The sequence below is a fragment of the Gopherus evgoodei genome, chromosome 16 (assembly GCF_007399415.2).
Source record: "Gopherus evgoodei ecotype Sinaloan lineage chromosome 16, rGopEvg1_v1.p, whole genome shotgun sequence".
NCBI lineage: Eukaryota > Metazoa > Chordata > Testudines > Testudinidae > Gopherus > Gopherus evgoodei.
In genome coordinates, this window is record NC_044337.1 from 20,579,941 (window position 1) to 20,603,707 (window position 23,767).

At 41.4% G+C, this 23,767-nt stretch overlaps 1 protein-coding gene across 1 annotated transcript in view; it reads left to right on the forward strand.

Annotated features, from left to right (window-relative positions):
- UBAC1 (UBA domain containing 1) overlaps nt 1-21,807 on the forward strand; it is a 32,172-nt gene extending 10,365 nt beyond the window's left edge. Inside the window, exons 3-10 of the mRNA XM_030535308.1 lie at nt 319-392; nt 3,142-3,249; nt 5,236-5,338; nt 7,050-7,158; nt 8,700-8,931; nt 12,752-12,838; nt 13,732-13,870; nt 16,380-21,807. Of these exons, the coding sequence (XP_030391168.1) occupies nt 319-392; nt 3,142-3,249; nt 5,236-5,338; nt 7,050-7,158; nt 8,700-8,931; nt 12,752-12,838; nt 13,732-13,870; nt 16,380-16,495 (968 nt within the window). The 3' untranslated portion in view covers nt 16,496-21,807. The remainder of the gene's footprint in view (nt 1-318; nt 393-3,141; nt 3,250-5,235; nt 5,339-7,049; nt 7,159-8,699; nt 8,932-12,751; nt 12,839-13,731; nt 13,871-16,379) is intronic.
- Nucleotides 21,808-23,767: the final 1,960 nt, after the last annotated feature.

Sequence of the window (23,767 nt, forward strand, 5' to 3'; positions counted from 1 at the left end):
CAACGCACTGGGGCTGCTGGCAAAGTCTGTCAGGCAAACTGGCTTGCAGGGTCATCACAGTGGATGGTGGGGGGCTATGCAGCCTTAAAACCCCAGTTGGCAGGGAGAGAAATACAGGTTTCTGCTTAAGAGAGGTGCATCTGGGAGCTGGAAGCCCTCAGTGGGTGTCCTCAAGGGACCATGCAGGGGGAATATAGGAGTAATTAGCCTAAAACAGACATCCTTCATTTTACAGTTTGTAGATTTTTTGTTCTAAATTGCCTGACTGTGGCCCATTGCATGTTACTTCTAACATATTCCAGTATCTTCTCTTTCTAGATGTCTTGTTGTTGGTAAAGAAGCGAGCTCCCCCTCCACCTCCCAAAATGGCAGAAGTATCAGCAGAGGAAAAAGTAAGTTCAGAAGACTTGTAGGTTTTTCTAGTCTGCATTTTCCCCCTTTTTATTAACAACTTGGAAAAGCATAGCTGTGGGTGTTCACTATTTATTTATGGAGGCAAGTGCATCCATTTAATTAAAAATTAAATGAATCCTCCTGAAATTAATTTATGTTCCTTTGAAACTTCCCAGAGAACACCTTAAGCATTAGAACTGTAAATTAACAGTAATGTTTGCCTCAAACAGGATAGATACGCTCTGTGGAAATGCTGTAAGGTTGATCTTTGAATGTCTAATAACAGAATAAATCTATTTTAGATTGTACAATGTTGTACCTTCAGATAGATCTGCCCTTTAGAAAGTTGTGACTAGCTGCTCTAATTTCTGTCTTTAGCTACACCTGGTCTCTGGCCCAGTAACCAAGTCTCTAGGAATTTGTGTACAGTGGAGCTGGGAGCGAGCCAAAATAGCTGTGGAGATGTTGCAGCACCAGCAGGGAGCTCAGATCCAGGGGGCAGAATCCACACAGCTATTTTTAGAGCATTAGAGCAAGCACCACTAACACAAGTGTGTCGGCTGGAGTTGGAGGGCTGGCTTCCAGTTCTGGGGCGCAAGCAATGGCCCATGCTAGAACTTTATCTCCAACTGGGATAACAGTGGGTTGCTTTTATCCCCTTGGTATGTAATTGTTATTACAGTGGGTCAACATTCTCCAAAAGGACATTTCTGCCCAGGTGGGGCTGTAGCTGCCATCATCTGCAGATGTACTGAGCTGTGCCGTTGCTTGTCCTTGTGAATTGCTGGAGGTCTCTGCTTGTATGTGCAAACCTGTTTTTCTCTTCTGCCATTTGCTTCCTGTAGGTATCTGTATTTCCCTGTGCACTGCCCCTGTGGGGTCTTGCTGTGCTGCATGTCACACACTCTTCCTCACACTATGTCCTCTGTGCATGTGTGTCTTTGGACTTCAAACCTTCCATTTTTGGACTGTATGTTGAAAATTTGGAGCTAGTCTGGGCACTGTATTTCCCCATACTGTAGTTACAAACAATGTAGCACTTTCAGTATTAAATGGCACAAAAGGTGTTCACACAACTCACATCTCCCTACTCATTTTGAACACAAGACAGATACGTTTGAAGAGCGTGCTCTGCAGGGAAGGAACAGTGTGATGGGTTTGAGCCCTTTGGGGTGTCACCTGCTATGCTGGGATGCCACTGAGTTAGCCTATCCTGCCAACTACACCACTGTAACTATGCCTCAGTGGGCCACAACGGAGGATGCCAAATTCAGAACAAACTGCTGAGAAATAGGGCAAATATAACCCAAATCTGGTGGTGATTCTTTCATAAGCTATACCAAACCAGCCACAAAAGTAAACTGTTTCACAACACTGGTTAACAAGAACTCATAAAAGCAGTTTCCTTGGGCATTCCAGTTCTTATATCACCACCAAAAACACTGGATTCAGAGACGAGTGGTTCTTTACAACCAGTCTCATCAAATGAGAGGTTCTTCTGATCCCAAAGGACCAGCCACACACCCAGGTAAATATATAGATCTTACCCAAAAATCATGCTGATGCCAGTCCCTGAGAATTAAAAATCTAAAGGGTTATGTATAAATAGAAAGAAAGAAAGGTGAGAGTTAAAATTGGTTAAAATAATCAAATAATACAGTAATTGCAAAGTTCTTGGTTCAGGCTTGTAGCAGTGATGGAATAAACGGCTGGCTTAAGTCAAGTCTCTGGAATATATCTACAGCTTGGATGGGTCACTCAGTCCTTTGTTCCACTCAGTCCTTTGTTCAGAGCTTCAGTTTATAGCAAAGTTCCTCCAGAGGTAAGAAGCAGGATTGAAGACCAAATGGAGATGTTTCCAGGGCCTTTTATAGCTTTTGCCATGTGGAGGGCATCCAATTGTTCTTAGTGTACAAAATTACAACAACAGGATGGAGTTTGGAGTCACATGGGCAAGTTCCATGTCCATGCATTTCACCTAGTCCCAGCAGGAAATTGTATTGAATGTAGATGGTCATCTCCCATGGTCCAGGGTCAGTTAAATGTTCTTTTGGTGGGCCACTCAATTTCAATAGTTCCTCCAGTATGTGCTGGCTAGCTACCATGTGGGCATTACCGCAGGAGCAAATACTTGAAATCCAAGTATAGAGACAATAATTATAACTTCAAATACAAAAATGATACATGCAGCCAGATAGCATAACTATAACCAGCAAATCATAACCTTTTCATGGACGCCTCACTTGACAACCTTTGTACAAGATTTTCTGCAAATATATAACAGTGGTTGCGACAATTATCTATATGGTCATATTTTAATGGGATAATGTTACAAACATGTAGTGGTTAGAGCATGGGATTGGGAATGGAGATTCCTGGATTCTATTTCCTGCCACTGTGTAACTTTTGATGAGTCAGTTCCCCTCCGTGCCTCAATTTCCCCATCTGCAAAATGGGGATAGTTAAGTGAAAAGCACTATGTGGCCTTGTGGAGCATGTGGGAAAACTGATTTATTTTTATGAAAAATATATGTGACACTGCAGGTCTGATTTGGCCCTGTGATTACAAAGTATTAGTGCAATTAACCAGTTGCACTGCTAGTCAATTCCCTTAGTCATGAGTTACTTTACATCACTTGTTTGCCTACAAAAGAATATGAAATCAGTCGGCTATAGCATAATTTTTATTATTGTATTTCAGTGGATAATAAATTACAAAATCTGACCATCCTTCCTTTTCTTGGTTAGAGGAAGCAGGAACAGAAAGCTCCCGATAAGGATGCTATTCTCAAAGCAACAGCAAATCTGCCCTCTCACAATGTAGATCGCACTGTGGCCCACCACAACATGAGGGATGTAAGTATGGTGCTTTTTATCTCATTTAATTCACATGCCAAATCTAGATTTCCTCCCTGATTTAACCCTTCTCAGTCACATCCATAGGTTAGTTAATCTTGTCTTGACGACTTCACTGAAGCTTGGACCTGTTGCTTATTTCTTTTGAAATAGGTGAAAATGTATGGTCCGTGTCTCAGGTTAAAAATAATACCAGGGGGCGTGCTTAATATACCAGTAGCATAGGTAAATTAAAACTGAACTTTAAGAATCAAATTAAGGTTTTCCCTGTTTATGCTGTGTTTTACTTTTTGCATTTCTCACTGAATGATAAAGCCTAGGCCCTTTCAGATTCTAATGCACTAGCACAGCAGTGCACGGTTTGGTTGGAAATATTGCAGGGGAATGTGGTTTTTTTTTGTTTTTTTTTTTTTTTGTTTTTAAAGAAAAGTATGATCTTCATTCCCTGGTTTTAAGGTATTCTCTTATACATGGTCATAATAGTGAAACTGCCCTATATCTGTACAAAATATTTACCTGTTTTGTTCCATGTTTTTCACCAAAGGAATTTTAAAAAAATCATACCTGATCTTTTGTCTTAGTAGCTACCTACACGATTCTAATAAAAATCTTAATTAAAAGACCAGTGTGATTATAAACTGTTCCCCGCAGAAAATAAACTTTTTTAATTCTAAGTTTCTACTGCATTCTGGGTTATATTAAGGTTCCATTTGTAAAGAATTAATGAATACTTAATAAAAGTTTTAAGAAATGGGTTAATCGAATGTTAATCTAAAAGGTCAGTAGTTTGCTTATAACCATCTATAATGTCTCATGCTGATATGCTTATAATACCTAACATACTTAAGGGGTTAATAAATGATCATCTCTACCTTGATATAACGCTACCTGATATAACACGAATTCAGATACAATGCGGTAAAGCAGCGCTCCAGGGGGGTTGGGCTGCGCACTCCAGTGGATCAAAGCAAGTTCGATATAAGTTTCACCTATAATGCAGTAAGATTTTTTGGCTCCTGAGGACAGCGTTCTATCGAGGTAGAGGTGTATTATGTTAAGATTCCATTTATAAATAGTTTATAAAGTGACTGCATTTTGTTTGCATAAAACTTTTGATTATACGTGGAGTTTGAGGCCGTTAGTTTTCCTCTTGTCTCTATTTTCAAAGTTTAAAAATGCCCCAGCACTGTGCAGCTTTCAAAATGCTGAAGGAACTTGTGAGTATGTGTTCAATGTGTGTTCAGCAGACAGTGTGATTTGCTTCTTCAGGTTTGATACTGCCATGTGCATGAAGTAGCAAAGCCCTATGTGCAGAATACGTGCTGTTAATTTTTCAAGATTTTATTTATTGACTATTTAAAAAAAAATAAGAGAGAGAAGTCAAATGTCCCTAGTACTTACTATTAATTAAAATGAAGCATGGAAAACTTAACATGGTTAGTGAGCAGCTTGCCCCGTTGTATATGGGATACACTAAAAATGTTTCCAGATGAAGGAAGGGAAGCCGTGACACATCGGTATGACAAGTCTCAGAAGAAGCTGGTCGTAGAAAGAAAATGGCACTAGCCAGGAAAGCTCATCCCTTTATAGAAACAGGGGTCCCCAGTCCTAAAAGGAACTCCACAGCATCTGACCAGAGGCCCACTGACTTCTGTCTGCCCACACAAAGCTCCTTACAGAGTTGGGCCACTGTTTCCATTAAGAAATAAGCTTTCTCAGCTAGTGTCATTTTCTTATGGGACTAAAGCAATGGAAGAAATAAACAACCCTTCCTGCATGGCAATTCTTGCTCTATGTAGCACTCCATGGGAAACATGCCAACCTATTTTTGATAGGCTAAACATAGTGAAAGCAAAGCCATAATAAAGCAACTTTCTCTACAGGGGGCAAGGGCATAGCATAGAGACTCTAACAATAGATGTATTAAGTGACAATGGCTATTGGTAGCTTCCTGTCTGAATGTTTTGACAGTTTCCTTTCTTGCAGTTCCAGACAGAGCTTCGGAAGATCTTAGTTTCACTTATAGAAGTTGCACAGAAATTGCTAGCACTGAACCCAGATGCAGTTGAACTATTTAAGAAGGCAAATGGTAAGAACGTGTCCTCAATGTGTTTGTGGAGCTATGTTTTGACTAGTCTTGTCAAGAAGTACCCAAAATGTTTATTCATCCTGTTACAAAATGCCTGTAGCCATACCCACCTTGTGCTGTGATTCCCTCATATCTCCCAAGCTGAGCAGAGGTGGGATGGGTCAATACATCAGTGGGACTCTTCTGAGGGTATGGCTACACTTGAAATTTGAAGTGTGAGTGTGGTTGGAGCGCCAGCGCTGGGAGAGAGCTCTCCCAGCGCTGCATGTAAACCACATCCTCTACGGGTGTAGCTTGCAGCGCTGGGAGCCGCGCTCCCAGCGCTGCGGCATTGATTACACTGAGGCTTTACAGCGCTGTATCTTGCAGCGCTCGGGGTGTGTTTTTTCACACCCCTGAGCGCGAAAGTTGCAGCGCTGTAAAGTGCCAGTGTAGCCAAAGCCTCAGGAATACTCAGGTGCAGAGGAAGGAAGTGCTGTTGGATATTCAGTAGGTAACACTCTTCCCTCTTACTAATCAGTCTCAATTTGATGTCTTATTTTTAAAAATATTCCTGTCCTATACTTAAGGCCCTACCAAATTCATGGCTGTGAAAAACGTGTCATGGACTGTGAAATCTAATCTCGCCCATGAAATCTGGCTAGTGTAGGGGAAGGGCCGGCCTGGAGCCTCTTACCATGCGCTGGTCTCCAGATGCTGGGGAGGGACGGGATTTCCTCTTTCCTTGCAGGGACCGCTCCTGGGACTGATTCAGACCCATCTCTGGGAAGCTCCCCCTGCTGCAGGTAGCTCCACAGAATTCTCATTGAATTGAACTGGGGAGGATTTCATCCCTTGTATATTGGTTTTTGTTTGAAAAGCACTTTGGGATGAGAGGTACCATGTAAATGTGAAATTATTCCTAGTACAGTATAACTACTGGAAAACTTCACTCAAACTGAAGCTCTAGGGAAGGTGAGGAATGATTTGGGGTGTAGGACACTAAAAGAGTATGTCTACACTGCAAAAAACAAAACAAAAGTGTGTTCTTAACTCCAGTTGGCTAACCTGTGTTAGTTTACTGGGGTTAAATAGTAGTGAAGACTTGGTAACTTGTCTTTAACTTGGGTTAGCAGCTAGAGGTAAAGGCTATAGAGGACCATAGGTTTGAACTCAAACTGCTAACCTAAATTGCCATGTCTTCAGGGCTATTTTAACCCACATTAAGAACACACTTTTTTTTAGTGTAGACCTACCCTAAGAGTTAGGATTAAATGGAGAAAAGGGAAAATGTAGGGTGCATATAATGGAAAACTTCCTGACTCTGGGATTTGTTAGGGCCTGATCCCACCACATCTCTCTCTCTCTCAAGTAATTCTTTAATGTGTCTCATAGAAGTCAGCAGCAATGCTTGTTTGCATAAGGACTGCTCATGTCTAAATGCTTGAAAGCTCAGTCCCGAGTGGAATAGAACATTAAGGGTACTGAGGAAACCCACTCCCCGCCATTTGAGACGTTGAACACTGTTCTTGACAAAGCCCTGGGAACAATCCAACGTTAGCTGAGCTAACAGGGTTGAACTAGAAGACTTAATAGGTTTTTCTTTCACTTTCTGACTTGTTAGTGTGGGAAAGGGAAGACTAAGGATTCAAATTTAGCAGACATCTTTCCAGATGGAGCAGGGACTTACTTTTGCTTGAAATCCTTACCTGAATCTGTTTTTTCTCTGTAGCCATGTTGGATGAGGACGAGGAAGACAGAGTGGATGAAATAGCCCTGCGCCAGCTTACAGAAATGGGGTTTCCAGAGAGCCGAGCTGTCAAAGCCCTTCGGTTAAACCAGTGAGTTATACGCAGCCCTCAGTGTACAGGATTGCTAATTACTGAAATAACTGGTGCACATTATTATTTGGCTAATAATGCATTTGCTGTAAACCGCCTCTTGGAACACCTAATCCAAGATGGGACAAAGCACTGGCACAGGGAACAACCCTGCTCAGGGTAGAAGTCCATATGGGTGGGGAGTGGGTGTCAAGTGAGAGAACCTTACTCTGCTGCTCACTGTGCTGGACTTGTTCTGAGAATAAATGGGGGTCTCTGTATTTGGCATCATTCATGAGTATTAAATTCTCACACTCGGTTTAAAAAAAAAGAGAGGAAAAAAACACACCCAATCCTTAAACTGCAGAAGAAACATTTCATGCTGACTTCTAAAACCATTTTAAATTATTCATTTCTGTCCCCACATCCAAACAGTGATATCAAGGGCTGTTCCTTTCTTCTTTGGTTATAAAATTACTTGTGTGATTGTGCCAATCCCATCTCTGGATTTTTCCTTTCTCTGCTTTCCCCAGGGCACAAATGGGAGAGTGGTACTATCTCAAGCTTCACCTACTTCAGATACCAAAATGACATGAGACACAGCAGATTATGCCAAGGTTCAAAATATGATCACAGTGATCTCCTTGGGCTTGGCTCCTTTTCAGTAGAGTGCAAAAGCTCATAGGCTCTGCTTGGTGGGGATCAGATGCTCTTTTGGGCTCCAGGGATAAGTGTGGGGGAAAGAAGGGGTGGTGCTCACCCAAGCATCATCCACTCCTGGTACCAAAATGAGCTGTCATTCAGGGTAAATTGTGTAAGTGTGATGTGCTTATTCCTCTCCTTATTTGCATGCTTTGATTGACAGTGAAACAGTTCCCAGTGTTGACATTTTAAATTATAGTCACTGGGTATCAATTAATACTCAATAGAGATGAACAGGGCAGGTCACCTCTCTGGGCTATGGTTTCAGGTTCTGTGGAAACTTGGGCAGAGATCACATTGTGAATTGCAAAGCGAGAGTTTCTTCTGACCTGTAAGGGAAAGAGTGACTTTCTATGTTGAAATGGAAGCAGAAGCATGTTTAAAAATGCTAGTTTGCTGCTTCAGCTCATCTTGAACCCTGGCTTTCCTCTCTCCACCTCACCTCACCTCTCCTTTCACTATTAGCTCAGGAGAAATCAGTTTGTGGTGTCCGTGATATTTCAGGAACATCCTGCTACAAACTAGCTGGTGATGCTGAAAGTCCTAGGAACAAAAGCCAAACCTGTGGGAGGATGATTTACTCACTGAGTCTGTTCCCCCTGCAGCTTGGAAGTAAGCCTCTCAGATTCCATTGGCTTGAGTGTAGATGTTGCCGCTCCAGCTCTCAAGCCCAACTGATCCCTCTGGTCTGAGCTCAGGTGGCTAGCCAGTGTCTCTGCTGAAGCCAAGGTGTTCACACTGTTAAGCTAGTTGGAGTCTGTCTAGCTGGGCTTGGAGGCTTGCTCTGAACTGCAGAGTAGAACATACCTGTTGAGCTTTGCTGACTCCCCATAATGGTTTCCGTTAACTTTGTGTCTCAGCATGTCAGTGACGCAGGCCATGGAATGGTTGATAGAACACGCAGATGACCCCACGGTTGATGCACCGCTTCCAGGTCAAACCTCATTAGAAGCTGCCTCTGAAGTGGGCGCTTCCTCTGCTGGAGCAATTGCTGGTCCTACTTTGGAAGCTGATGGGGAAGAGCCCAAGGATGAGCTGACGGAAATATTCAAGAAGATCCGCAGGAAAAGAGAATTTCGTCCTGACCCACGAGTATGTCTTGTCTGTCTTTTACTCTTTAGCGTACAAATGTAATATGAAGGAAACCATGGGGACACAGTGGACTCCAAATAACCATGTTTACTAACTATATGCAAAATGTCAGGTATGGATACCTATATACACTGCTGCTCTAGGAGGGTTCTGGAGGCTTTTAAATGCAGAAGATATTAAGGACCCTTAGAGGACTCTTAAAATATTTAAAAGGATACCACCCAGTACCTATACACTACAGTCTCTAACACAGGTGCATGTAAATTACCAGTGTTGTTAGGTCTGCCCCAGTGCTGGGGCTAATCTCTTGTAGCCGTTTGTAATCATGATTTGCTCCCACCACTGAAGCCAAAGGAAATAATGTAGTTGTGTGTATTGGTGAAGAAGCACCATAGGATATTACTTATGGTGCCCTGAGGACTCTTACCATAGAAGAGTACAAAAGAGCATTTAAACTGAATATTGAAGAGTTTGCAGAAGTGATGGTGAAACATCTCTTCAAATTGTTTATCTGAACTATTATAAATATCATGCATAGAAAATTTATACCTGTTCAGAACAATTTATGTGATTGTTTCCCCTTAAACTCACCAGGAGGTGCTGTTTAGAATTCAAGATAATCTGGTTTTACCACTAAAGGTTTCCTGAGACTTTGACAGGATCCATCAACAGCTTAATAGCTAATGTTAAGACATGAGTAAAATTACTTACCTCTGAAAAAGACCTTTTAAAAATTTCAGATACACAGTTCTAAATATTTAATGTGCACCAGGACTAAATCAAATTACTAGAACTCGCAAATGCACGTGACAGCATGTGTTTTATTGCCAGAAAACCACAAGCCTTGGATATAGAGCATGAAGTACAAGGTTTAAAATCCTGTCTCCCATCCCCAGCATCCCAGTTGTCTGGCTCCATACCACGTCATGGCTGTGTTGTCAGAACTTGCATGGCTGCATTTCTGTTGCACCAGTGGAAATTCAGAGTAACTTCAGTGAACTCTGGATTTATACTAGCATAGTTAAGAACAGAATTTGGCTTACAAACTCTACTTTCTGCTTCCCTTTAAATGTGCAGTTGTTTCTTTGGGTCTTGCCTCTTCTGTAATATTCCACAATACATTTCAGATTCTGCCTGCTCATTTCTTACCTTTTTCATTCCGCTGTTTAGTAGTCTAATCTAAATCATGAATATTACAGGCAATTAACCTTCTTAAAAAGACCAAGCTAAATACGCTTGTCCTCTTCCAATATATATTTCAACTGTGCACACCATTTAATGTCCCAGTCACTAAATAACCTGGATCCAATTTGTCTGTTTGTAAATTATTTTCTTTCTGTGCATGAGGAAGGTCACCTGTATATGAAATCTCAATTTGCCTACATTGCAATGAAATAATGTAGTGATGAAAAGTAGACTAGTTCCATATCAGTGTTTAGGAATCATTTTGTGTAGCACCATAACATCTGGAGTATTTAGCTTTGTAGGAACAGTTAGTATAGGAAGTCCTTAACCACAGGAGTGAAATCCTGGCCTCACTGAAGTTAATGGGAGTTTTCCCCCTGGGTGGATCCAGGTTTTTACCCTTAGGATAGAATCCTGGGTTCCTTTTGCCTAGGGCAGACTAGATGGTGGCTGGGTTTCCTAAGATAACGGTTCCCAATAGATATAAGTACCTTTCTACTTTTCTGAGTTGCATACAAATAGGAAACAGGAATAAAACTATCCCATCTCTAGATACAGAAATGAAAACCAAATTATCTGAAGAGGAGTATGATGGGGTATTAGAAATGACTGATGCAGACAGCAGCCTTCCTTGTCCTTATTCCAAGACTTTTGTTGAACCTGAAAGGAAACCATGGGCTACAACCAAGTGCTGCTTAGTTACATAGCTGGAACTCACTGAGATCAACCTAATTTGTCCCTGTGTAACTGAGAGCAAAATCTAACCTTGCAAATGCATAGTGGTAAAGGGGGAATGGAAGTAAGTTGATTCAAAGCAAGTAACTTCTGTCCTTCAGTACAAAACAAGTTACTTTCAAAACTGGATGTGAGAGTTAAAGCAAACTGTCCCATCTGACATGTGGTTTAGACTTTAACCTATTTCTTAAGAGAGTCTCTATCCTGGCTTCTGACCCTGGCTTCTGACCCATCACAACCCTCTCCTAAATGCCACATTGCCCAATCTAAAATTAGTGCCACAGCCTGCTAATGGTACATGTACTATAACTGAACTAACACTGTGAAAACCTCATTTAAAAAGAAGGCATTCCGACATTAACATGTCCTGATACAAGCAACTAAGGGGTGTGACCAGAGAAGAGCAAGAAAGGCAAAATAACTAGTTCTTCCAGTGCTTGTTTGATGTGTACAGGGCCGGCTCCAGGGTTTTTGCTGCACCAAGCGGCAAAAAAACAAACAAACAAAAGCCATGATCGTGATTGGCGGCAGCTCCACCGCACTGCTTTTTTCTTCGGTGGCAATTTGGCGGCAGGTCCTTCCCTCTGAGGGACCGAGGGACCCGCTGCTGAATTGCCGCTGAAGAGCCTGATGTGCTACCCTTCCCCTTGGCCGCCCCAAGCACCTGATTGCTGAGCTGGTGCCTGGAGCCATCCCTGGACGTGTAGGAGCTAGGTATGGGGAAGTTCACTTCCTGCGTGCTGGGGCTGCATTTCCTTATATATAATTTTACACTGGTGCTGTTGCATTTGTGCAGATGTTCCGTGTAAGTAGGAAGTGCAAGGGTGGAGACTGCTGCCAAATTACCAGCAAAGAGAGAGGCTTCTAGTTAGAGGAATCAGTTCCCCCTCTGAGTCCCAAGGATATTGACGTGGAACAATATTATAATGAGGGATCATTCAATCATTTTTTTTCACCTGTGCATTGGAACAGTGCAGTAATACTTAGTACTCTTAATCTTGGGGGAGGGATTGCTCAGTGGTTTGAGCATTGGCCTGCTAAATCCAGGATTGTGAGTTCAGTCCTTGAGTGGGCCACTTAGGGATCTGGGGCAAAAATCAGTAGTTGGTCCTGCTAGTGAAGTTGGGGCTGGACTCAACGACCCTTCAGGGTCCCTTCTGGGAGATAGGTATATCTCAATTTATTTTATTTTATTTATTTCAAACAGCTCTGCAAACATTTTTCCCTACAATACGCTAGTGAGATAGGTAGGTCTGAGTGCTCTTACTGATGAAGGAGAGGGAAAACAGAGGCAATGGAGATGAGTGAATTGCTCATGGTCACAGAAGGAGTGTGTGTTAGACATGGGAGTTCCGGCTTTACGTCCCATCCTGCATTTTTAGAGCCAAATCCTGCTTCTGGTGACATAAGTGGGATTTTGACATTTATTTTAATAGCAGGCTTTGGCTGCTGCTATTTTATTATTATTCGCTTTTATTACAATAGTGTCTAAGGACTTGAGTCATGGATCAGGGCCTGGTTGTGCCATTGGATTGGAAACAGGTTACTTGTAGCCTGATGGTAGACCTTCCAAATCTCTTGAATCTCTGCTTGCCAACAGTTTGCACTCAATAAAAGCCTTTTAGGAAATAAAACAGTTAAAAGGGAATACATTCTGCTATATTCTCCTCTCAGTCACACAGAAAATCCCGTTGACTCCTCTAGTGAGGAGAATCTGACTTAATAAAGCCAGTCAGGATTCTTAAAACCGGGACCATCGCCTTCTGCTCCTTTGCTGTATGTGGAGAAGGAAGAGCTTTCCTACAGAAGGAGAAGGGGTACGATTCATTCCTTGTGTGTGTTGTAGCTGCCATGGACAAGCTAAATGCTGCATGTCATAAGCTGTGTGTTTCTGATTTAGGCTGTCATTGCCTTGATGGAGATGGGCTTTGATGAAAAAGAAGTGATAGATGCACTCAGAGTAAACAACAACCAGCAAAATGCAGCTGTGAGTATCCTCTGTTATTTTCATTCCTAATTGCTATGATGATCATTTGATCAGTTGAGAATTCTTGATCACTGAACCGGGTGGCACTGGGTCATATTTTTAATTCAAAGTCACCCCATTTTACACGGCCTTGCTCTTCATATTCCAGCCCTGGCAGTTATTGGAGTTGAAGCAAACATGATTAAATATTGTGCATCTTTGAAACTAGCTACGTACAGCACTGGAAAGCAGTCACTTCTGGACTGGAGAGTGGCAAATAGCCAGCATCCTGCACAATGTTGAGAGAACTGCTTGCAGAGTGGAAATGTTGAGATGGAGAATTTTGGCCAGGAACATGGGAATTGGTTTTTGAGGTTCTCATCTGAAGGAACCTCCCGCCACCCCCAACACACACACACGCACACAGAGGAATGCTCATTTTATCCTCTCCTGAAGGAAAAAGGGCTGAGGTAACCACACTGGGATTTTGAGATGTGCTCCTGACAGTCAGATTAGTGAGCCTGCCCTCCAACTTTGGATTTGGGAATCCTGAAGGGTTCTGGTGTAGGAGGACGACGGTTCTGGAACAAGCTGTAGATTTCCAGTGTGATCTACAGAATGTCACCTCATGTGGGTTTGAAAATCAGAAATTGCTTTTACTGCTGTGTCAGGCTCTAGTCCAGCTCCCGCTGGAGTAATGGGAGCCTTGCAGTTGACTTGGAGCAGGACCTAAGTGAATAGTAGTTAACGTATTAATAGATACATGGTTTAGTCTTTCAAATTGCATGCAGGGATGATAAACTTTGTCTGAGATGTTCTATCTTGTGCCTTATTTACATGCGGGATTGAAGTCTCACAAGCTTGCGTTTTAATGGAACTAATTATAAACTTGTCTTGCCTGCTGACTTTTACAGTGTGAATGGCTGCTGGGAGACAGAAAGCCATCTCCAGAGGATTTAGAGAAGGGAATTGACACCACTAGCCCTCTCTTTCAAGCCATCCTAGAAAACCCAGTGGTACAGTTAGGGCTAACGAACCCTAAAACGCTGTTAGGTAAGTACTGTCCTGGCTTCTGATGAAGAAGCATTGCTTCCACAGTTGCTGACAATCAGAAAATACTCTGTTTAAATAAAGCCACGTGAATAGATGAGGGAGGGTGCAGCCTGACAGCTTTCTTTGTAGTGCTGATGCCATGTGGGCAACAGGGGCTTGGGAACAATCCTGGGGCTGTCAGATATGACACTGAATCTCTAAGGCAATGGTATCAACCTGCAACCATCTAGAATGTCATGGCTGCTGGCTAGAGTATCCATGTGGATCTAGGAGACTCGTTGCACCCAACTTGGCCAGAGTTTGGCAGGGAAAATGTAGATCTCTGCTTGGTATCCTGGGGTCCTTAGCTGCAAAAAGCGTGGAAGAGAATGCATGCTGTAGTACAGTTCTATAGATTGAAGTCTGCGCATTACTCAGAGGGCAGTGGTCGGCTGAGTTTAACTGAACTGAAAGCTGCCAGCTAAGGACTTCTGTGTGTGTCTTCCAAGGCTGAAATAACAGCTATGGACACATGCTTCATCCTTTTTGGAGGTTTGCCCTGTAGAGCACCTGTGTTTTCTTGGTTGAAAAGCATCTGTGGATGGGAAAGCCACATCACTAAGGAGCCCAAAAGAGACTGAAATGTAAATCTGTGGTTGGTGGGTTGCTCTGAGGAAACTCCACACAGGGAGATATTTAGTAGGAAGATATTTGGCCTTTCTGCAATATATAAACATGCTTAATCTTTGGCCTCAGTTTTACCTCGACTTTTTATTTAAAGGCATGTTTTAAAACATAGGTTGCATATGAATTCCTTTGCAGTGGATCTTTTGAACATTTACGTTTACTGTGAAGTTTTGTGTGTTTTAAAGAATGCAGGAGCAGAACCTGCCCACCCTGATTTCTAAACAAGTGGCATCTTCGTTTCAGAGGGAGGGTTACATACTGCAGCTCAGGATATGAAAATAGAAAATGAAATGTCATTGTACACATGTATAAAGCTTGGATGAGCATCAGAGCACATACTGTAGCTAATGATACCTTGGCTTATTGCCAGTGTCATGCATTTTCACATGAATATTTGCATTGAATTAGAAAATACCTAGTTATGAAAAAAAATGATCAAAAGTCCTTCTTTAGTTCAATATATTTTTAATCTCTCACTTCTCCCCAGACGAGCAGGAAGCATGGTCTAGTTGTTGAAGCATGAGCTATATTTTATTCTCAGTTCTGCCAGAGACCTGCTTTGTGACCTTAGCAAAGTATTTATAGTCTGGCATTCAGAGGTGTTGAGTACCTACAGCTCTCGTTGACTTTATTGGGAGCTGTGGGTGCTTATCACCTTTGGAAAATTGGACCATTAACCTCTATGCCAGAGTTTGCCAGACTCTGTTATGTAAATTGTTATACAGACCTTTAGGTGACTTCTGAAAAGGTCAGACTTGTGTTTTGTGTGTGTGGTTTGGGGGAGGGGGAGGAAGTTCCACATTTCAGCATTCTAACTCAGTGGGAAGCTAGATATCTATCAGACCCATGTCCCAAGCATCTGTAAACTACTGAATGAAAAGTTCTTGTTTCCTGCCGTGTTTGCACCCCAAATTTTGCAGCAACGTGCTAGTGCATGAGAACTACAAAGTGGCTCTGACTTGTCTGTTCATCATCTAAGCTGAGTGAAATGCAAAATAAGTTAAAATAAACAATCAAAAGTAATAAGTGGAATAATCTTGGGATAGAGGTGTTATTTGACACAGGTAAAGAGAACTATTTTTAGCCATTTGGGCCTATGTCATCCTTCCAAAATCTACAAATGGAGGGGACCCTTCCCCTGCACACACCATGGAAGTTGAGGTCTACTGTCTCCATGGCAGCATGCATGCCCTTGACTCCAGTCCAAGATGAGAGGGCAGTGATTAGGCTGGTGGAGGAAGGAGCTTGCTTGCTGGTGGGATAACACACATTATTCCTCCTCTAGCCCCAGAGAATTTTTCCAGGATGAAAGGATCGTCTTGTGGCCAAGCCACTTGACTGGGACTCAGGAGATTATAGTTCACTTCCTGGCTCTACCACAGGCTCCCTGTGCGATCTAGAGGCATGCCTCTGTGCCTTAGTTTCACCACCTGTAAAATGGGGATAATGCTTTACCTCACAGGGGCATTGGGAGAGTAAACTCATTGCTGGAGCCATTGAGATACTGTGGTGATGAGCGCCATAGGAATACCTAGGTAGAGCGTGTACCACAGCTGGCTTTTGTACTACCTCCTTCTCGTCACCCCCAGTAGCCACAGCCAAGAAGCTGGTAGCGCTTCTCCAGTGGAGTTATGTTGCCAGGGAGCTTGGGGGTGGGGAGAAGGCCTCTGTGTGGGTGGCTCGCATCCCAAGATCTGTCCTGACCGAGTTGTGGTGATCAAAGCAAGTCGCGATTTCTGCTGCAATTTAAACTAACCTTTTATTTTGTAAAACATCCAAAATACTCAATATTTGCCAAATAAAGCATCATGAACTGAGTTTTGCCACCTCCTTTTCTCGGCAGCCTTTGAAGATATGCTTGAAAACCCCTTAAACAGCACTCAGTGGATGAATGATCCAGAGACGGGACCTGTCATGCTACAGATCTCTCGAATCTTCCAGACGCTGAACCGCACGTAGAGGGGAATGCCGATCCACTGTGCCACTTCTTGCTGTCTCTAGCTTCATGTTTCCTGAAAAGAGGAAACAAGTTTTTGGGGGGCTGGGAGGGAAATGAAAGAAGGTCTGAGGGAAGAAGGTAGCGGAGGAAGCAAAATATCTTTTTGTTGTTTGCATAGGCACCTCTCAAATAAGAGTGTGTGTAGTTATGGCCATCCTGAAGTTAATAGCCTTGTGGATTTAGTGTTAGAGGTAGAGGTTTGAAGACTTGTTCTGGGGGGTTTTTTTTGCTTTCAGGTGGTAGGTTGAAAATGAAATATATATCCAAATACAGGAACAAGCTTTGTGAACACAACTCAGCATCTGATTGGCGGAGAAAGTAAAATGATGATATTGCCTCATGTTTCAATCTTCTTGCTCAAAAGGTCTAGGACAGCAGTTTTACTAGCCAGTGGTTATAGCATCTGGCTAGTGTTTACAAAAGGTCACTGACCACTATCATAGGATAGTAATCATACTGTTCATCTCTCTACAGTGTTAATTTATGTCTATATCAAAATACAAAATGCTTTTTAAATTGACACTTAGGAATTTTTTTTAAAATAAGTCCAAATGTTGAGAGAACGTGTTTTTATCCAGACTCGTCTGTCTTGCATTCTAATTTAAACAGAATAATTCATAGATGAAATTTCTTTAATTAATAAATAGCGTTACTCTTTCCTATTTATTTGCTGCGTTAATGTTGTTCCAGTCCTGCAGGACTCATACCTTTGCAGCTCTCACTCAACAAGATTAAAGATGCAGTATCTCCTTTCACAGAAACCTAACTTGCCATTGCAACTTTGGTTCTCAAGTTCTACAGTTCAGAGGTTTGTCCTGGTTTAACAGATCTTAAGTTTGAAAGGTGACCTGTTTCCATGCAGTTTTCCATTTCTAAATGTATATTGTAGGAAAGAAGTTCTGTGTTGCAGGCATCTTTCTTTTCAAACTCTGCTTGCAATGCCAAAAGCCACAAACTTGCTTGGGTTTTAATTGAAAGATCATCTGCAAAATGAAACAGAATCCATACAAAAATATTTAGGTTTGTGTACTGTTTTTGCTTGCTTGCTTGTCTAAAACACACTTGAAATGATTGCCCTCTTCCAAATAAGGTATTTTCTCCTACTTGTTGTGTACCTTAGAAATATCAGCAATGTCAAGTCTTATCTTCCCTTGTCTTCATTGGAAGACTCACTGGAGGTCTCAGATGTATATTGTGAGTTTTGTCAGCCTGCCAACTAAAGTACAAAGGGCTGAATCTCACACACAGATCTCTTCTTCCAACTGTTTATGCTGCAATTGAGTTACACAGGTCTTAATAAAATTTTTAAATAGTTGGACTGAAAATCATTTACCTTTTCAATCATATTTCACTTGCTTAGCATCTGCAGTGTAATAAACAAGTCCTCCACTAGTGTATATAGTCTGCCAGGAAGGACAGGGTAAACAAGACCTGGATTTCTAATGTAAAAAGTATGCTGAGAAAATAACCAGTTTAAGCTTTCATTACACACCATAAAGCTGTGTATGTGTTTTACGAGAGGATATTCTGCATATCCCTGCAGGTCACCTCTTAAAGTGATCTTTCTGCAGGCTTTTAGATTCAGACCTAAACCACACAACAAGTTTTGGCCTGATCTTGGCATCTGAACTGTAATATTATGCAGCTGAGACACAGAAGTTGCCAATTTCACATAATTAATGTGATGGGTGGGGAATTCAGTCACTCAGATCTTATCTTTACCTATTATCCCAGTTTCATTTTTGGCTTTTGTAATATCCCATTAACAGCCTGATTGCTCTTAAACAGATTTCTATAAGGCGCTTAGATTTCCAAATTCAAAAGTAATCATTTTCAGCACCCCCGTTTTTCTTTCAACCCATTCTTGGCATCTAAACTTAATTGCAGTTTTGGTTTTAAAAACGGAGTCAGATCCTTCAATTCAATCATTACTCAAATTAATCCTATTTTATTTCAGTGCAACTACTCACATGAGTAAGGGTTATCGATATGATATTAAGAATAATATTTAAACAAGTTTCCTGATGCTAAAGAATTTCAGTTGTTGGTTCGATCAGTTTTTCTGTTTTTGCAATGGTTTCCTTGAAATACTACCTGAGGATGTTATTACTTGAAGCTCTAAGCATTTGAGGCACTGAAATATATGGTATTTCCTCTTCCATCCAAGTTCTTGTAAATAATCAGTGCTTGTTTCTACAGGACGGTGTTAGGTAGAACCACCATCATGTGATTATGCTGATTTCCTTACTAAACAAGAATTGTTCCAGACTGTGGTTCTGAATGTATTGGACACAAGTTGTAACAGCAGCATGTCCTGTAAGAACTTATGGTCTGATCATGTTTCCATTAAGTCGTGTCCAAGCTCCCATTAACTTCCCATGCTGTAAGATCAGACACTTTTTAAAGTAATTTATAAACAGATATTCCACAAAGAACTCGCATACTGTTTTTATCTACATATCCTTCATACTTCAGCCTTCTCTTTCAAGGAGCAGAATAGTTCACTTTTAGACTGTGTAAGTTCTGCTGCTTGTGTACCTCTGCATTATCCCCATGGCAATGGACTTGAGGTAGATTGCATGGTTTCATCATTGTCTGTTACTGAACAGGGTGTATTTGTTTCTATGTCAGGTTTATCTAAGTGACACAAGTAAATCAAAGCTGCACCCCTTGACACGTCAGAACAGGTTCAATACATCTTTTAAAATAGTTTTCAGCATAATTGTAGTAGAGAAAGTGAAATCAATACAAACAGGAATGCCCTGTGTATCTGCTTTCCTAATAAAACTAATATGGCAACTATGGTTTAAGAAACCTTATGATTAAAGGAATACTGCATCTTTAAAAAACCTAAAAAGTTTGAGGATATGCAGTTTTAGACCCTATTATTTTAGAGCTTTACACCTGTACAGTATAAGTGTAGGAGAGAGGCTGGTTATTATAAAGTGTCCTCCAGCCTTGGTTTTTTCCTATGGCTTTTTAATTTTTAAACACTGCTTGTCTTTTGAGAACACAAGTTTCCAGTGGCCAATATCTGGGATTAGTGGAAGATGATAATATGGATTTAATCTTTCAGCAAGATTTAGGTGTGAATAAAGATGTACTTAACAATGTCAATTCAAATGTAATGTAGAATGCCACTTATTGAATCAGTTGATTCAGCTCATTAATGTGAATGTCTGACACTAATACGTGCTGTGTGCTGCCAGTGACTCTGGATCTTAGAAGTCCAGTGGCACGTCCTGTGAGCTGGATGGGTTGCGACTCCAACCAGGTTACTATTGCTTTTTAAGTCTGTTGTGGTTGCAGTTGTGGCAATTCTCCTGTGCTTTCTAGAATTCTGAAAGCCTAAAGAGCCCTACAGTGACTATTAGGCTGGGATTCATCATTTGCAGGGGCTGGTCTCCAGGCAGTGTAACGATGAAAGGATTGTGGGTTCAAACCTGAAAAACCACAAGAGTCATAGGAGTAGACACTTTTTAAAAATCAGTGGGATTACTTGTGTGAGTAAGGATTTGCAGGTTTGAGCCGTGTGCTTGTGTGTCTGAAGTCCCGATTAAAGCTAGCAAAGAGATTAGCAGTGGTGCTGGCTTCATTGCAAAGTGTCTCATTGCATCATCAGAACTAGGTCAAGGGAAAAAGTGGAAGATAGATAAAACCAAGGAAAAATGAGGAAATGGGCCAGGTAGGTGGATTACCTGCTGCAATATTGACTGCTTATAATTGTTCTTCTGCTAGCTCTATACTATACACTCAGTTGACAGAGACAATCTCTTACCTTTTGATATGTGTGACTCTTGAAAGCTAGCTAGCTATTTATTTAAATAGATATATATGTAACTTATAATTTTGTCATCACAAAGCTTTGATATTTTTAATAGAAACGTTCTATATAGAAGTTTATTCTCAGGGCTTCATATTTATACTATCTTTACGGGGCGATGCATTTAAAGGGATGTATTGGGGTGGAGGGGGGAGCCAGTTGCCACTTTGCAACTTAAACGTTGGTTATTCTTGACCTGTGAGACCGAGCTAGCATGAGACTCCTCTGAGCCACCGTAATAGGCAAGTCCAAAGAATCCACCACTGTTTCTTCTTCAGTCTCTTGAGGGCGGTGGAAATGGTCACACAAGAATACACAGCGGCTTTGCACATCGTTGCCCTTTATACAGGTCCAAGGACACTTCTGCTTTGTGTGTATCGATGAAAGTGGAAAGCTGATTCACGCAGATTGTAATACAGTAGTCACTACACCTGCACTCTGCTAGGAATGCAAGAACACATGGCTGCAAGAGTTCTTCAGTTTCCAGACAATCTCCCCACATTTGGCCACTTGCAGCCTGGCACAGTTGTTCCCCAGAACCTTTGACCCCATTTTGCCTGGAGCCAAACTTGACTTCTCGAGGTGGCTCTTAGTATCCGAGAAATGGTTGTGTTCATTCAAATGCTTTTAGTTGGAGCAAGTTGCAGTCTTCTGGCATCATGATCCATGGGCTGATAATGATGATTGTATTCTATCACTGTGTCAGCATATCTTGCCTATTGAGCAGGCACATAAATTGTTCCCAGTAGTGTGAGGTTCAAAAGTAGTATGTACAGGATGGTAAGAGTGTTCTCCAAAGGAAATACCTCATTTTTCTGCTAATTAGAGTGGCATTTTTTATCAGTTGTTTATAAAGTCCTGGGAGTAAATATTAAGAGCTGATGGAATAACTGCATCCACAGGTATATTAGATAAGATCATTTTAAAGGGATATAAATCCTCATGTTTCGGGGCATAACCCAACCACTAACTGCATCTTCATTGATGGGCAGATTATTCCTCTGAAGCATTTGTGCTGACCATTGTTAGACTCGCTAGCAAACTAGTTCAACCACTAATCTGGGCCAGGATGGCATATCCTATGGGGAAAAAAACAAGCAGTGCATAGGTTTACATGTACATGGTTTAAAAAGTCATGTTCACTTGCATCGCAACCTTTTGTCATAACAGAAGGAGTGTGTTGAACATGTGGCGTACCTTTTGCTCTAGGCTTAAAGAACTTACATGCAGATCCCTGTTTGAAGCATACAAACTTTAATAAATGTAAAAGCATTAAATTCTTATTGAATTTGGTTATAGTTTTTATATCTATCATGTTCTGGACAGGGGAAAAATTGTGCTAACATTTTAAAATAAAAACCTACCAAATGTGTGTTGTCTTGTTGCAGCAGGTAAGAAAGGCATGTAGACCTTTATTAATTTGCAAGTTTATTTTTATTATAGTTTAATGAACTGTACAAGAGTGTGATTTGCCATACAGCACTGACCACAAAGTAGCACTAGTGAAGTTATACTGTAAGGTACTATGAATTAACACTTTTCATTTCATCTGTGTATAGAATGGGTATAGTACATAGATTTTATATGGAATTGACACTGATGTGTGGCATGCACAGTTGTTTTTAAGATGTAATGTTACTTTTATGAAGTTTAACTTGGGTCAATATCAACAAACCTATAGAATTCAGGGTTCATTCTAAAACTTATTAGCATGGGTCAGTAATCTGCTGCACAGCTGCAGAAAGATTCAGCACTAACTAGTGCTAATACTAAACATTTGTCACCCATTTTTGCTTTAAGACGACGGTCTGACCAAAAGAAAATCAATTCTGCATTGTTACTAATCTGATCCCTTTTAAACAGTCAGGCTGTTATTTGCGGAAATGTATTTTGAGAGGCTATCACGAGTGTTTGTTTGGTGTGGCTTTGCTGGTTACTATTACCTACGTTAGTATGGCTAAGTTGGACCCATGAACATGATTAGAATGAACGCTGAGTCTTTAAACCTACACACGCGCAGTCTGAGGGCTGGTCTACGCTACGGGGGAAAATCTATCTCAGATACGCAACTTCAGCTACGTGAATAACATAGCTGAAGTCGAAGTATCTAAGATCGAATTACTCACCATCCTCACGGCGCAGGATCGATGTCCGTGGCTCCCCATGTCGACTCCGCAACTCCGTTGGGGTTGGTGGAGTTCCAGATTCGATATAAGCGTGTTCGGGGATCAATATATCATCGAGACGCGATATATCGATCCCCGAGCAATCAATTGCTACCCGCCGATATGGCGGGTAGGGAAGACCTGATCTAGTAATGTGTTGTACATTTATAACATCTTCAAATAATAAAGTTTTTTGATTTATTACGAACTGTTTCTAAACCTTTTGACAAATATCATGGGCTGACAACTCCAGGTTACTGATCAGTCTGTATCAGAAGGATTCTAGAACTGTGCTTACTGATAGTCTTTTAATGAACCATTTATCTTTTACTGACCAGTTCTGCTGGTAAGCAAACCTGGAACAAAGAGTGAGCCGCAATAACATTTCTGCATCTGGGAAGTATTCCTCCTCCTTCCTATCAACTTGGCTCCTCCAGGGTGAAATTCACCCTAAGGGCTTAAATGGAGCATAGACCTTGTGCTGGCCTTGTGCAGAGCAGTGAATGTTTGCTTACCAGGGATTATCCTGAATTTTAGTTGATTTGTTGAACTGAAAAAAAGTCTTATCCGGCATGCTCTGCACTCTCGCAACAGACTGACTGGAAAATTGTGGGCTAGAAAGAAATGGAGCTAAAGTAAATAAGTGTAGTGCGGAAACAAGGTGGGATGCATCAGTACTATGACTTGCATAGGAGTTATCTAAAATGCTGCTCCTACTCATGGGGTACCAGTGCTACCATGGCTATTTGGGAACATACTGGAAGACTTTCTCCCTAAGTTTGCCTGTGTCTGGTTGCCTTGGAGGCTGCTGAGCAAGAAATGTAATTGTGTCAGATGGTTGCTCTGGAGAGCATCTGGGATTTATTAAAACTTTTACGAAATGAACAGAGGAGAGGAGTGAAGAGCATCTGCAAAGAAGAATTGGACACTGTGCAGCATGTAATAAGGAGTCTGCCATAACCCTCAATACATCCTTTGCAGAAAGGAGATGACTTGGCTCCCAATTCCTATCAGGTATTCCTCCAAAATTCTTCCTCTCCCCTGCCTGGGTCGTGTGGAACAGTACAGGTTAGAGAGTTTGAGGTGGCTCCAGTGAACAACTGATTAGGATTTTGGAAAGATTTCCATTAGGAAGTTTACAAATATCTTAGATCAGCTGGACTCGAGAGAGTAACCTTGAGTAACTGTTTTGAGTTTGCAAACGACAAAAAAAAAAATGGGGGAGGGGTAAATAAGGAAGACGA